The 16,515-nt window shown below is 40.0% G+C and overlaps 1 protein-coding gene across 1 annotated transcript in view; it reads left to right on the top strand.

The window, feature by feature from the left end:
• Positions 1-16,285, top strand: part of LOC112235254 (VPS10 domain-containing receptor SorCS3-like) — a 215,852-nt gene extending 199,567 nt beyond the window's left edge. Inside the window, exons 20-27 of the mRNA XM_042303626.1 lie at positions 133-266; positions 968-1,091; positions 1,496-1,608; positions 7,609-7,740; positions 8,057-8,156; positions 9,753-9,858; positions 12,158-12,318; positions 12,796-16,285. Of these exons, the coding sequence (XP_042159560.1) occupies positions 133-266; positions 968-1,091; positions 1,496-1,608; positions 7,609-7,740; positions 8,057-8,156; positions 9,753-9,858; positions 12,158-12,318; positions 12,796-12,854 (929 nt within the window). The 3' untranslated portion in view covers positions 12,855-16,285. The remainder of the gene's footprint in view (positions 1-132; positions 267-967; positions 1,092-1,495; positions 1,609-7,608; positions 7,741-8,056; positions 8,157-9,752; positions 9,859-12,157; positions 12,319-12,795) is intronic.
• The last annotated feature ends 230 nt before the right edge of the window (positions 16,286-16,515 follow it).

Here is a 16,515-nt window from a genome sequence, read left to right as displayed (position 1 = left end):
CTGAATCATTCAATACGGAGTCTGAATCATCCACGTCTGAGTCTGTATTATCCAATACTGACTCTGTATTATCCAGTACTGAGTCTGAATCATCCCATACTGAATATGAATCATCCTCTGTGTTTGTATCAGGTCCTGTGGAACATGTCCAGTTGCTGGCTCCATTTGTGGCCATCAAGAACAAGGAAGTAAACCTAACCGCAGTGGTCTGGCCCATCCACTCAAGGACCCTCACCTACTTCTGGTGGCTGGGGAACAGCACTGAGGTAAATTAGACTTAAAACACTTGGTCTACAGGGAAGAGGGCCTAGAACCTGAGCCCTGTGGGACTCCAGTGTTGTGTATAGTATTCAGTATATGTGGGTTACCTGCTCTACAACATTAGTAGAGGTAAACTGACACTATTCAAAAGGGGTCTTACCCTATAATGCCATATAGTGTACCTGTACTGCAGTGGTGGCTGGTGTAACTGTAACTAAATCAGAGGACAGGCTTATTGTAATGGCTGGAACAGAATAAATGGAACAGCATCGAACACTTCAAAGACATGGCTTCCATTCCAGTTCCATTCCACTTCATCCATTATTATGAGCTGTCCTCCGTTCAGTAGCCTCCACTGATTTATATATGGGTTATACATGATGTATATGGTATTACACACATTGACCACTTCTATTACTGAAGATGACAGTGATAGAGGCGGAGCAGTCTCTGATCTTATTAGTTTGTCATGAGTTATTACCTCAGCTGCATTGGTTCTAGGTCTTATGTGGTGGATGTTTTTTGTAGGGTTTTACTCAAGTCAGAAGCTCCAACTACTCTTAGTGAGAAGTTCAAGGAGAAGTTGTTATCATCTGAAATGGGTTTGTTTCATGTTCCGGGGATTTAGGTGAATGTTTTAGGTGAAGGGATTATTACCTGATCAAAGTGTGATCATCCATTTTGTCCATGTTCCTTCTTCCTCCAGCCGGTGATCAGCTTAGATGGGAGCATCTCGTATACCTTCACCAGCGAGGGAATGAACACTGTTACGGTCCAAGTGTCTTCAGCCAACGCCATACTGCAAGACACTAAGACGATAGCAGTCCAAGGTAAGGATCAGTACTCTCTCTCTCTCTCTCTGATCACCTTATTCAAATTAATAAGCTTGATGTAATGCCAATTAGCACATCTAGCAGGCATCTGACTTGATATGCAACGTTTGAGGATACTTTACATTTGGATATGTCAGGATATCCGAAAGGGGACATTTCCCCAATTATCTAAGAAATCACTTGTGCAAGCAATCAACTCCTCTTGTCAAAACATGAGCACATGCATACTGTACACCAACATCTCTGTCAGCTTTCCCACCCATCAGAAGACAGAGGGACACAACCAGAACGAAGGACAGTGGGGAATGGATAGGATACCTTGAGAATAATGCACTGAGATCAGGAGTTGAATTAACGGTCTGTTTCTGTTTCTCCCCTGGGTCTCTCTCTCTTTCTGACAGAGTTCTTCAAATCTCTGCTTTTATCTTTTTCCCCTAACCTGGACGAGTACAACCCTGACGTCTCCGAGTGGAGACAGGATGTGGGGAGAGTCATTAAGAAGGCTCTGCTCCAAGTAAGTGTCTCTTCCTATCCTCTCAGACGCTTTGGCATTCACCCTCGGGCTGTCTTATGATTCGTTATCACACAGGTGCGAGAGTCTCGGCTTCTTCTTCCCCCCTCGAGGCAGCTTTATTAGCACAAACAGAAGTTGGAGCAATGAAATGCATTCTTCGGGAATTAGCCTGGAATGAAGGAGATCTAGGCATTGGATGTGCATAGTATCTGTGGAGGAGAGCTAGCGCTGATATGTCATATTTAAGTGTGTTGTTCTTCCACTTTGTGTGTTGGTTTAGGCCTTTAGTGTGAGAATTGTGGTCTCTCTGTGTTTTCACCAACTCCACAGTTGATTTGACATGAGAGGCGCCTCAGGCGAGTTAGTCTGAGAGCCAGTGGAGGGAGCTACTGTGATGGAGGACAGGGTGAAGCTTTGTGAGGGATAAAGTGCACCTTATCACCTAGCATTCTGGGAGCCACATGCTATGTTCATGGCAGTATAGTATAGCACCAGCCAATTGAATTGTGTTAAACAGAGGGGCTCACTCAGTTAAAGTTATATATCTAGCTTGGGCTATTAATTGCTAGCCTCAATAGGGGGTTACAGCACCACTTTTCATACAGAAGGTTTTGTAATACAACCTTTGAGGACCAACATACATTATACGGTATCTATTGAGTTTATGAACACTAACTAGTCCATGTGTCATGTGCTCCTCCATGTACAGTTTAATCCTCATTTCATCTCTTTCACCCTTTCTCTAAAAGAAAATCATATTAAGGACTATTCGTCCATGTACTGCTAGCGTTGACATAGGGTTCATTGCCGAGATATTGTGCAGAAATCGTCATACAAAGTGTTATTAGAATTTTTACCTTCATTTATTTTTTTGAATTTTCTGCGGTTCACGTTCAGTTCACCCTCAAAATGAAACATATTCTGTTGTGTCAAGGTAAACAACTCCCCGCAATGAGGAAAAGGAGAAGGTTCAGCAAAATTGCAATTAAAGTCCAGGTCCATAAAACTGCAGTGTTGCCGTACTACAGTACAGCTCTATGGCTGACAATAGTGAGAGTCAGGCAGGGCTACACTGTTGCTCCTCAGCTGATTCCAACCCAATGCCTAATAGAGGTTTGAATGGGGAGTTCAGTAATAGAGGCTATTTCAAGTTCTTTTCCAGAATCATTCCATCTCCGCTTTCTCTGGCTTCTTCTTTCCTCCCCCTGAGGAACATGGAAGATGCCGAAGGCTCACTCTCAAGTTCCAGACAGTGACTGTCGGCAAATTCATATAATTTTCTATGTTTCGCGGAAGCCCCCCCTGGTTTCACCACCAGCTGTTAATGCATCTATCAGTGTGGTGAAAGAGTTTAACATGTCCTCTTTTTTTTCCCTAAGAGAGGGCACCCCCCCCCCCCCGGGTAACGACTGTACTTGACTTCACAGAATAAAATCATAGATATAGGTGAATCATCATAACATATTTATAACAACATTGTTGGAAATAATGCACAATGGTAGGGGTTATGAAAATAGTATAACCCAATATTGTCAAGTTCATGACGAATGAGAAACAGAATCCACGTCTTGGTGTGTTTACAATAGTAATTAGTAATCAACCACTGTCTCATCTTATTTATTTAGCTTTGCATACAGTAAGATTGTGAGGAAGCCGCTCCAAATGTGTTTGCTGTTAAAATATTAAAGCGACAAGATAGTCTTGAAAAGGTGGTTTTTCAGCCAAATTTGAGCATTGACAAAGTTCCCTCCAAAACACTCATCTGACTCAGTCTGACTCACCCACTCTCCTCCCTTAACCCGGATCAGATTTTTCACTCCAGAAAATGAGTTTTGGGGGCACAAAATGCCAGCACTACCTAAGCACACAGAGCCCGAAGGCTTTTTAGAGTAATGAGTGATCGCAAAAAGAACATTTGTGCTGAGTGTATTGATTTTTACAGGTGCTATTGTATTCTATCCCCTTCCATCTCCCATTCCCTCTGCCATTCCATACCTCTTTGTCCACTACTTTTCTACTCAAATAGTGATTTTAATGCTTGATAATTGATGTGCATCAAGTGTATGTGACTCACCGACTACGCCACTCCATTGTCCGCCAGTAGCCAAATAGAGTACCCATACAAACATGAGTGGCTTTTTAAATGAACACTGATTTCTGGTTGGAACCTAGCTGGTAATCTAAAGTGGATAAATGACATTATGAAGAAAAACATTTAGTAGTAGCTATTTTGAAGTCATGGAAAAACAGTTGTTTTGCAAGACATACTCTTCTCCTCAAGAAAGAAATACACTTTTTGCAAAAACATGGAGGTTGAATTTGGATTGAAAAAAGTTCAACACTTTATTTAACACCTAGAATCATATCATGTTATGTCACAGTCATAGTCATGTCATAGTTTGTCATTAAAGCTAAAACAACTTGTCTTAAACTGTTGTGACATTGTGTTATTTTAAGGCTGGTTATGACATCTACACAAGAGTGTCAAAACCCACAAAACCCACCCAAAGCAAACCATATATTTACGTTATATTGCATTTTCAAAAATTGCCCACACATTGATGTCAGACATGTACCTACCCCAATGCACTGTTGCTCTGGACTGGGATGAATGCAGGATCAGATTTCAGAAGTAGGCCAAGACACCCTCTTTGTGACTGATGTCTGACATAAGGGCATGTACATGATAGACCTATCTGGCTTATATCATTATGATGGTCATAATGCTTCTTGAGTGTCAACATACATTTTCTTAGTCCAAGTAAAGTGACAAAGGATGGTCCTAATGCTTCTTGACAGTGTCATAAAGTGTATTTTCTTAGTCCAAGTAGAGTAACACAGGATGTATAATGTGTATTTTCCATAAGTTATGTGAGGAAAAAATACATGATCGTAAAGAATTCAGTACAACAACAACATCAAAGGATTTACAGTGGGGCAAAAAAGTATTTGGTCAGCCACCAATTGTGCAAGTTCTCCCACTTAAAAAGATGAGAGAGGCCTGTAATTTTCATCATAGGTACACTTCAACTATGACAGACAAAATGAGAAAAAAAATCCAGAAAATCACACTATAGGATTTTTTATGAATTTATTTGCAAATTATGGTGGAAAATAAGTATTTGGTCACCTACAAACAAGCAAGATTTCTGGCTCTCACAGACCTGTAACTTCTTCTTTAAGAGGCTCCTCTGTCCTCCACTCGTTACCTGTATTAATGGCACCTGTTTGAACTTGTTATCAGTATAAAAGACACCTGTCCACAACCTCAAACAGCCACACTCCAAACTCCACTATGGCCAAGACCAAAGAGCTGTCAAAGGACACCAGAAACAAAATTGTACACCTGCACCAGGCTGGGAAGACTGAATCTGCAATAGGTAAGCAGCTTGGTTTGAAGAAATCAACTGTGGGAGCAATTATTAGGAAATGGAAGACATACAAGACCACTGATAATCTCCCTCGATCTGGGGCTCCACGCAAGATCTCACCCCGTGGGGTCAAAATGATCACAAGAACGGTGAGCAAAAATCCCAGAACCAGACAGGGGGACCTAGTGAATGACCTGCAGAGAGCTGGGACCAAAGTAACAAAGCCTACCATCAGTAACACACTACGCCGCCAGGGACTCAAATCCTGCAGTGCCAGACGTGTCCCCCTGCTTAAAGCCAGTACATGTCCAGGCCCGTCTGAAGTTTGCTAGAGAGCATTTGGATGATCCAGAAGAAGATTGGGAGAATGTCATATGGTCAGATGAAACCAAAATACAACTTTTTGGTAAAAACTCAACTCGTCATGTTTGGAGGACAAAGAATGCTGAGTTGCATCCAAAGAACACCATACCTACTGTGAAGCATGGGGGTGGAAACATCATGCTTTGGGGCTGTTTTTCTGCAAAGGGACCAAGACGTCTGATCCGTGTAAAGGAAAGGATGAATGGGGCCATGTATCAAGAGATTTAGAGTGAAAACCCCCTTCCATCAGCAAGGGCATTGAAGACGAAACGTGGCCGGGTCTTTCAGCATGACAATGATCCCAAACACACCGCCCGGACAATGAAGGAGTGGCTTCATTAGAAGCATTTCAAGGTCCTGGAGTGGCCTAGCCAGTCTCCAGATCTCAACCCCATAGAAAATCTTTGGAGGGAGTTGAAAGTCCGTGTTGCCCAGCAACAGCCCCAAAACATCACTGCTCTAGAGGGGATCTGCATTGAGGAATGGGCCAAAATACCAGCAACAGTGTGTGAAAACCTCGTGAAGACTTACAGAAAATATTTGACCTCTGTCATTGCCAACAAAGGATATATGACAAAGTATTGAGATAAACGTTTGTTATTGACCAAATACTTATTTTCCACCATAATTAGCAAATAAATTCATTTAAAATCCTACAATGTGATTTTCTGGATTTTTTTTTCTCATTTTGTCTGTCATAGTTGTAGTGTACCAATGATGAAAATTACAGGCCTCTCTCATCTTTTTAAGTGGGAGAACTTGCACAATTGGTGGCTGACTAAATTATTTTTTGCCCCACTGTATCTCTAAATCGTATTATTTATTTTTTATTTTTTCTCTGCCAAGAAGCTTCCTTTTTCCTTTCTCCATGTTTCCACTGGGCTTCCCTTCCTGCTTCTCTTCTTCCAACGTATGAGGCTCGCACTGCAGTTAACAGTTTGAATGTCTCCCCCTAGTGGTACCGCGACATATACATGTATATAATGTTGTGAACAAACTAAGTTTGATTCCTTAATCTGGAACATTTCTGTTGTTGTAAGGTTAATAATATAAGCCAGATAGGCATATTACATACATAACCGCCAGTAATAAGTTCCATAGAGGGTGTTTTGTCCTTCTCCTGTTTTCATCCCAGTCATCAGTGACAGAGCATTGGGCTAGGCACATGTTTGGCATCAATGTGTGCACAATTAATAAAATGGACAATTTAAAAATGGTTATATAACATACTATTTACAAGTAGAATGGATTGGTCTGCCTTGTGTGGTAGTTTGTTGTGTGCTCTTTAACACTCTTACATAGATGTCATAACCAACCATAAAATATTGTAATATACAATACCAGTCAAAAATGTGGACACAGTTTTTCTTTATTTGTACTATTTTCTACATTGTAGAATAATAGTGAAGACATCAAAACTATGAAATAGCACATATGGAATCATGTAGTGACCAAAAAAGTGTTAAACAAATCAAAATATATTTGAGATTTTTTTAAGTAGCCACCCTTTGCCTTGATGACAGGGCTATCTTCTGTACACCACCCCTCCCTTGGCACAACACAAAGTATTGACTCGAACGCATTAGGAAAGAAAGAAATTCCACAAATTGACTTTAAACAAGGCACACCTGTTAATTTAAATGCATTCCATGTGACTACCTCATGACGCTGGTTGAGAGAATGCCAAAAATGTGCAAAGCTGCCATCAATGCAAAGGGTGGCTACTTTGAAGCATCTAAAATATAAATATATTTTGATTTGATTAACACTTTTTTGGTTACTACATGATTCCATATGTGTTATTTCATAGTGTTGATGTATTCACTACTGTTCTACAATGAAAAACCCTTGAATGAGTAGGTGTGTCCAAACATTTGACTAGCACTGTATGTCACAACCTGTCTAAATATATGTGTCATAACAGTGACAATGTTATGTCAACTGTTATGACATATGGTTAAAACCGCGTCATAACGTGTTATGATGCTAGGTGTCAAATAAAGTGTTACCAAAAAAATAAAGTAGTATTTATACTGACTTGTCATCTATTGGTTTGGTGACAGATTGTAGCATTGTTTACATGGAGGTTGTATTGGTTATTAACACATCTTGGTCAAGCCCAAATCTTTTTCATTGTCACCTCCCTCTCCTTTGATTTCAAAATATGTTAAATATGTATATAATCTAAGGGCAGTTTTTTTAACTGTAGATTAAGAATACCATACAAGTATGAACATATTGCAACAGTATTGTCCATTGTTAACAGGTGTCAGACTTTCCAGAGGATCAGCTGTTGGTTGCAGTGTTTCCAGGTGTGCCAACGGCCGCTGAGCTCTTCCTGTTACCACACAAGAACCAATCAGAGGGCCGGAAAAAGAGCGAGAAGGAGCTAGAGCAGGTATGGGATAGTTAGATTGGACAATGACATTTTGAGTGTCATTGTAATTCTGTCATGGCATGTATGACAAATTGTTTCCAATCCTTCACGCCAATTCACACAATAGGATAAATGCATTGTCATGGCTGAAATGACACACACATGCAGATATTAATTTTATACTTCTATTCCGACAATTGATACAACTGAACCAATGTGGTGGGTGTCATGACGAAACAGCAAATGCTATTTAATTATGCATTGTGTGTGAATTGAAAGAGCTGAAAAGTGTGAGAATTGTTTGACTAAATGATGCTTCTTTCATCTCCTTCAACAGATCTCTGAGATACTTGCCAGCGCTCTGAACCAGAATCTGGTGGAGTTTGAGCTAAAGCCAGGAGCAAGAGTAATTGTTTACATCACACAGCTAACTTTGGGTAAGGAAATAAGTTAGTATCAAGATAATTACATATATTAACTGTATGTACTTGCATGAAAAATCATTATTTTCTCTACATATTCTACTGTTTTTCAGCTGTGTTTGTTTCTTTTTGTGATGTCATAAATGCAATGTCATTTACTGGAGCTAACGTCTTCATATTTGTGTAGCATAAACCAAACACATTTTTTGTTCTGTATTTAGAATGCCTTATATGTTTGTCACCATCTTGGATGTACAAAGATTGGAGGAGGACATGGGAGGGTATTGGATTTTATTTTAAGTGGAACTCCTTGAGACAATTGATATTTTATATCTACCATCAAGTCGCCCAACATCTGTTCACTGTCTTGAACAACCATCCAACCACAAAATGAGTGTTGCACTGAGTATAATTTTGTTGATTATTTAGTCCTTGAGAAAATGACAAAAAAAGAGAAGTTTGTTTCCACAATGCATGCAAAAATCAGAATCACCTAAAAATAATCAACAACATTACATCCGTTTAAGTATTGGCTCAAAATGAGACAAACAAATAACTACTCTTGGCTGCAATTAAAATACTTTACCAGCGTCCACCCAAAAACAACACAAATCCTCTTTCACAATGGAAAAATATTCTCAGTTGAGAGTATTGAATGGATACAGAGTAGTCCAGCCTACTACAGTATATACTCATACAACACCACACTTACGACAGCAGCTGGGTCCACATGGCAGAGTTGAGGGTTAAAGTTGGAAGTGCCCTTAAGGAAAGTCCACATGATTTCACGTGTGGAAAGTCAGATCATTTCACATAAAATGTAACTTTTTGGAACTCACATGTTGTTTTCTCTGTAAGGGTGGAGGTGGAGGTGGAGGTTGGAGAGAGGATTTGCCAGGTCTAATAGTACATATTCTGACGGTTCTATTAGCCACATAATCCCAGTGAGAACACATAGCCTTGAGCTGGCAGTCTGTGGCTTAAAGGACTAGGTATACACAAGCAGGTCTGCGGGTGCTGGACCGTAAAGTGTGTGTGTGTGTGTTTGCGTGTCAAGGGTGTGTAATACCAAAGAGAGAGGTGTTAAATAGTATAATCAGCACCACATAATTCCAGTTTATTCCACAGTAAGTGTTACTGTGTTGCACTTCATTTGTGACAGTTGTAAAAGGCTTGTTTTAACCACAATTTAGCATTTACATCTGAATATAAATGCTGCTGTGCTTGTTTAAAGCCAATGTCTTTTAGTTTGGAGAAAAGGTAATTACACGCAATCACAGCCTTTTAAATTTGGGATATTAAAAATGCACTATCATTGCCTTGGATCGACCCATAATACATAGCCGGATTCATTTACTTGAATCAACAAATTGATTCAAGTAAAGCATATTCATTGACTGTATGTAGCCCTACTGTAGCAGACTATTTTGAAGCCAAATATATATCTCAACTGTACTCCATGGGTGTTATTAGTGATACAATATTTTACGGTATAGGATCAATATTGGCAATGAAGCAAGTAAATCTCCGAGGCATTCCCAGATTAGCCTTTATTGTGTTGGTCTGTTCTTGTTATGTTTAACGTTCATCGTCCACCACCCTCTGTTACAGCACCATTGGTGGATTCCATTCCGAGACACAGCAGTTCAGCCATGCTGATGCTCCTGTCAGTAGTATTCCTTGGTTTAGCAGTGTTTCTCATCTACAAATTCAAGAGGTACGTATGTACAGTACTTTATGATTATATCTTTGAACACTGTCTCGCAGCACTGCTTGAATAACCTGCTATCGTCATTAATAATGCACAGATTGGTAGGGCCTGCATCAACCAACAATTAACTAATGACGTTTCTTTGAAGTAACTTTTCAAATTGCCTTCATACTGTAGATGTAGTAAACAGATTTAGAGTGATTTGGATGCATGAGGCACGTGTGTGAATCAGTGATGTTATGTTAAGAAAACTATCATTCAATTGCTTAATATGCTATTGCCATACTTTGGCTATTAGTAGCTGAATTATTAAAATGATTCTCATGGAAAAGTCTGCTGAAAACGCATCAATTATGGATCTGGAAATTCCCGCATTAATCTAAAGAAAAAACAGATTTATTGAAATGTCACACACGACAAAGCAAAACAATTAAGTAACAAAATGACTTGTAACTGGAAAGAAATTGAAGTACGAGTGGAAGAAACAAATTTCTATTCATAAATATAAATGGGGAAATATTTTTCTGAAATTAGGCAAAATGTATATGCATCAGGGTTACAGTCTTATATCACTACATTGATGTCAAATGGGGATTTAATGATGTAAAGATTAATATTTTCTTAGTTAGATATCTAGTGGCTTCATGATAATAGGGGGATTAATATACATTGCTCAAAAAATTAAGGGAACACTTAAACAACACAATGTATATTCAAGTCAATCACACTTCTGTGAAATAAAACTGTCTACTTAGAAAGCAACACTGATTGACAATACATTTCACATGCTGTTGTGCAAATGGAATAGACAACAGGTGGAAATTATAGGCAATTAGCAAGACACCCCCAATAAATGAGTGGTTCTGCAGGTGGTGACCACAGACCACTTCTCAGTTCCTATGCTTCCTGGCTGATGTTTTGGTCACCTTTGCATGCTGGCGGTGCTTTCACTCTAGTGGTAGCATGAGATGGAGTCTACAACCCACACAAGTGGCTCAGGTAGTGCAGCTCATCGAGGATGACACATCAATGCGAGCTGTGGCAAGAAGGTTTGCTGTGTCTGTCAGCGTAGTGTCCAGAGCATGCCGTAGGAGGGCAACAACCCAGCAGCAGGACCGCTACCTCTGCCTTTGTGCAAGGAGAAGCAGGAGGAGCACTGCCAGAGCCCTGTAAAATTACCTCCAGCAGGCCACAAATGTGCATGTGTCTGCTCAAACGGTCAGAAACAGACTCCATGAGGGTGGTATGAGGGCCCGGCGTCCACAGGTGGGGGTTGTGCTCACAGCCCAACACCGTGTAGGACGTTTGGCATTTGCCAGAGAACACCAAGATTGGAAAATTCGCCACTGGCGCCCTGTGCTCTTCACAGATGAAAGCAGGTTCACACTGAGAACATGTGACAGACGTGACAGACTGGAGACGCTGTGGAGAACGTTCTGCTGCCTGCAACATCTTCCAGCATGACCGGTTTGGCGGTGGGTCAGTCATGGTGTGGGGTGCCATTTCTTTGGGGGGCCGCACAGCCCTCCATGTGCTCACCAGAGGTAGCCTGACTGCCATCAGACCCCTTGTGAGACCATATGCTGGTGCGGTTGGCCCTGGGTTCCTCCTAATGCAAGACAATGCTAGACCTCATGTGGCTGGAGTGTGTCAGCAGTTCCTGCAAGAGGAAGGCATTGATGCTATGGACTGGCCAGCCCATTCCCCAGACCTGAATCCAATTGAGCACATCTGGGACATCATGTCTCGCTCCATCCACCAACGCCACGTTGCACCACAGACTGTCCAGGAGTTGGCGGATGCTTTAGTCCAGGTCTGGGAGGAGATCCCTCAGGAGACCATCCGCCACCTCATCAGGAGCATGCCCAGGCGTTGTAGGGAGGTCATACAGGCACATGGAGGCCACACACACTACTGAGCCTCACTTTTACTTGTTTTAAGGACATTACATCAAAGTTGGATCAGCCTGTAGTGTGGTTTTCCACTTTAATTTTGAGTGTGACTCCAAATCCAGACCTCCATGGGTTGATAAATTTGATTTCCATTGATCATTTTTGTGTGATTTCGTTGTCAGCACCTTCAACTATGTAAAGAAAAAAGTAGTTAATAAGAATATTTCATTCATTCGGATCTAGGATGTATTATTTTAGTGTTCCCTTTATTTTTTTGAGCAGTGTAGTTTTGTCAACATACCAACTCTGAACAAAAAGTGTAATATACATGCTGCCAATGGGACGGACCATCATTGAATAGTCATTTCCTATTGTAACATGGCTGATGTCTGTCTACATTTACCAATCTGTAGAAAAATCCCCTGGATGAACATATACGCGGAGGTGAACCAGGAGAAAGAGCAGGAGATGATTGGTTCGGTCAGCCAGAGTGACAGCACGCCTAAGACCACCCTCAGTGAGTTCTCTACACCCAAAGAAGTCATGGAGAAGGAGATGGACGCCAGGGTTAAACGTAAGATACAAACTTAGTCTGATAAATCTTTTTTGAATAGCAAATTGCTAATTTGGTGACTATGAACTTCAAACAATATTTCACATACTTTGTCCAAATGAATTTTATTGGACTAAAACACATATGGGTCATATCTCCATGTATAAAATGTTGACCTTTGACCTGCAGTGTATACACTACATTGTGTTATAAAGTCTACATTGTTTCTTCAAATGGAATTAACTGTTCGGAAAAAGGAGGAGTAGTGAATCTTCAGAAGAAAACAAGGAAACAAACGAACCAATGGGTCAGCTACTAATGTCCCACACATGAAACAACAGCTTAAGAGCATTGATAAGACATTGTAATGAAACCCCAGTAATTAAGAGGCCGTATCAATGTCAAAGTAGGTATTTGTTTCATAGACATCAAAGCCTCTACTACCAGTGGACTAACACACGTTGTTCTTATGTTGTGGTTTTTTTCTCTCTACCCCAGGGCGAATTGGACATGCCTGCGAGAGCACAAGGGAGATCCCTAACTGTACTAGCGTGTAAAGCCAGGGAAGGAATGCAACAAATGTGTACAGACTTAAAGTATTGCCATTTTGAGGGTTCACTCTTTTCTGGTTTCTTTTGTAATTTCTCAAACACAACCCCAATGTTAATAGTTTTCTAAGGACCTCATTTATACTGAAGTGCATGGGTGTCTTGTCTGATAGCATCTATGCGGCAAATTGGAACTCAATCCACTAAATAAGACAAGTTTTAATAACAAGTATAAGCTACATAGGCCTACTGTAACACAATTTGGATTATGAAGAAAGGTTTCATTTTCAGTCGGTAATTGTCTTATTTCATTGACTTTTCTCAAAGCCTTTATCAAAACCTATGAAGAGAGTTATGTACATTTCTTAACATTTTAGTTTTCATGGGGTCTAAGAGTTTTTGTCTGTATGGGCCACTATGTCTAGGTCTCCGATCTAACAGGGAATATTATTGAAATTGTACCATATTATCTTTAGATATCTGTTATCGCTCTGTATATAATATATGTATATTTACTTTTCACACGCTTGTAGTAAACGTACAATGCCGAACACAGGAGATCTAGTTATGGCCTGTTATCAGTTCTTAAAAGTTTGTTAAAAAGAAAGATGTTACTTATAGAAAGAGTCCAACTTTGTTTTTAATGAGGTCCTTGACTTGTGCATGTTATTATTAAGTATGAGATGTATGTGTTGTAGATAAGCAAGTGTTGTAAATAGTTATTTTCTATTAATTAAAAGTGCTCAGCCATTTTTAAATACAGTATATATAAAGACTTGCATATTATTAATTTAGTAAATTTTTGGCTATATAATTTATCTGTCTTGTACAAAGGGTTTAACTGTTAAGATGGGCATAATTTTCTAAATATCAAACCAGGTTTACACAACGCCTCCCCTGCTTGAAATTTAAAAAAAAACAACAACACATAATTGGTGGTAATTTTTACCTGCATCTCAACAGTTAAACTCTTTGTAAAAGACAAAACTTGCCATAAACATTATGAGATTATTTCTAATGTTTGCCCTTTGAATGTAACGAGAAATGTGGAATCGACCATTTATGATCCATGGATATAATTTGTGTCTGACTCATCAAGATGATCCCACATTGTTGTACATGTCAGTTGTTATTACTGATGAGTATATTGTATAAGGCCCATCAGCGTGACCAGGACAAGTAGATTCGGGGTATTTTGCAGCGATATAGTTTGTCTTGTCCTTTGCTGGCATCTAATTCATAGAGTGTTCTGTCTCTGTAAAGCATATCAACTCTCATAGAGTTTCATGGTAATATCCTCAAACATAATCTCTCAAACATTATTTCCATACAAGAAGGGAACAAAACAACTTTGTGTTGACTTTCCACTCATCTGATGAGATGTCTAGAGTAAAAACTACACAAGACAATGATTTTAAACCACCATCCCATCCATATGTCTTATCAAATCATCCCACTATCAACACATTTCATCAGCTTCATTTAGAAGTTAGAAACCAACTGTCGTGTCAAGTTCCACCACTTGAATTCCCTACTGTAATGAAATACTGTACACACAATAGTGTGCATGCTATCTAGTACCTAGTTTCCTCCACTCCACTGCTGTGCAATGCAGTCCTCTGAAAGCTGTCACTAGCAGGAGTAGCAGATAGATCCAGTCACGCACAGGTCCCCTGGCAGCAGGTGTAGCCAGTCTGGCAGTAAGCGGAGATGGGTGGATGATTAAGCAGCGAATTCACCATGCCGAGCTATCCCACACTGCCGTGCCTGGAGTCAGCACGTGATGACACACAGGAGAGTGAGACGAGAGAAGGACGGGAATGTTTAGAGAATGTTGCACAAGCAAAGTGATTCCCATGATCGTGTATATGAGTGTGTTCAGTAGTAAAGGAAAGAGCATGAGCTTCTGTATCTATAGTCCTTTGTTACATTGTAACAAGAGTGGTGTTACATTCTAATAAGAGTGTTATAGCAGTTGTCATAGCAAACTGTTGCTGTAGCGACATGCTAACATTGTTATGATTTATCAAACTCCATCTGCAGAGACATACTTCCTGACAGGACATAACAAAGCTACACATTGTTTTGTGGTACGTACGATAACTGCATCATCCTCACACATCTGACTGTCCCTGTTGTGTTGGTTGTTGACAACTCATTTTAATGTTCTCAATGTCACGCTGGCTTTGTTCAAATGCTTATTAAAAAGAAACACGATTAACGTAGTGACAGATAACGGGAACATTAAAGTGTTTTTTCCTTGTCTCATCTCCGCCACCTCCAGTTCCTACGGCAACTCCTCCACTGCCTCCACTGGCAGACAAAGCTGAACTAGCTGAGCGAAAAGGTCACTCAGAGTTCATCCACATGTATAATTTGTTTTATTTCTCCTGAATTTCTACGGAGAGACTTTCCATTGGCATGTAAGGCCATTAGAACGGTGGATTACAACCATTCATCCCATGAGCCTCGAAGCTCCTTTTACCCTATGAGCGGGAAACATGCGTTGACATTTTAGCCTTGGTCGTCGATCATTCAACAGTGCTGTTCTTCAGACATCCTTCAGAGGCAAGACCTGTTTTGAAAATGTATTTTTCTGTACTGCTGCAGGTTTGTAGGGAAAGTAATAGGGTTTTGTTACATTTGTTACAGTTTGTGTGGTTATTTATTGGTGTAGATATTTTATTCTGCAACATTCGTTTGAATAGTTTTCTCTTGTGTTCGTTGCTTTACATATGATTCTATTGAGCTGGTTTGATTATTTTTTTGCTGCAAATGTTGAATAAGATTATCTATGAAATCTGAAAGGGAAACAAGATTGTGGGAAAGGGAAATTAAGAAATCTTAGTGTACATAGATGCATTAATGAGGTCAGTGGAATTTGTCTACATTTAGGCTATTGTTTGTATGTGTATTTCACACTATGTTGAGGTGGAAATCGGAGTATAATGCTTGTATGGATGTCATCGTGACCCATCAACTGCATAACAGTTAAAAACGACTTTGACTACCACCACCGATTTCTGTATAATAGCAATGCTACAAGCTTATACGAACGGGAGTTAGCATTTAGCAGTCACTTCTTCAAACCTGAAAAGGGAAAACTTCTAAATGTTATGCAGCCAAAACAGCCAAACATACGCAAATCACACTTCAGTAACCACTTAGTGGGCCTGTTACATTATATCAATCATGGCAGGTTTGACTATCTACTTTGTTAGCTCAGATTTGCTGAATGTGCGCTAATCCCCACGGTCTGCGTTCCATTGACCTCTTTACCACATGCATTATGATTCTAAGGGCAGACCATTGTAATACTCTTCATTGCACAAATGCATGCATCATCAGTACTGTTCCGTTTCATCTTTATTTCAATATTTCTACTGTTAAGAAACTGTCATTTTGAAATTGTTTCAAATAAATGTATTTTTCTACATTAAAGCATTTCTCTCTGTGTCATGGAATTCTTAAAACTCTGAGAAGGGTAATAGGAGGTGGTCTGCACTGCACAATCAACTGACTTTCTTATTGCTATATCCCACACGTTACTGTGTGTGTGTGTGTGTGTGTGTGCATGTGTGTTTCGATCCTCTGTTTCTCTCACTCTCTCTCTTTCACGCACTTGCTGTCTCGACCTCTGAACGTTCAGGCTATGAAAAGCCAACTGACA

The sequence above is a fragment of the Oncorhynchus tshawytscha genome, linkage group LG02, assembly GCF_018296145.1.
Source record: "Oncorhynchus tshawytscha isolate Ot180627B linkage group LG02, Otsh_v2.0, whole genome shotgun sequence".
Lineage (NCBI taxonomy): Eukaryota > Metazoa > Chordata > Actinopteri > Salmoniformes > Salmonidae > Oncorhynchus > Oncorhynchus tshawytscha.
This window is presented reverse-complemented; position numbering and strand designations above follow the sequence as displayed.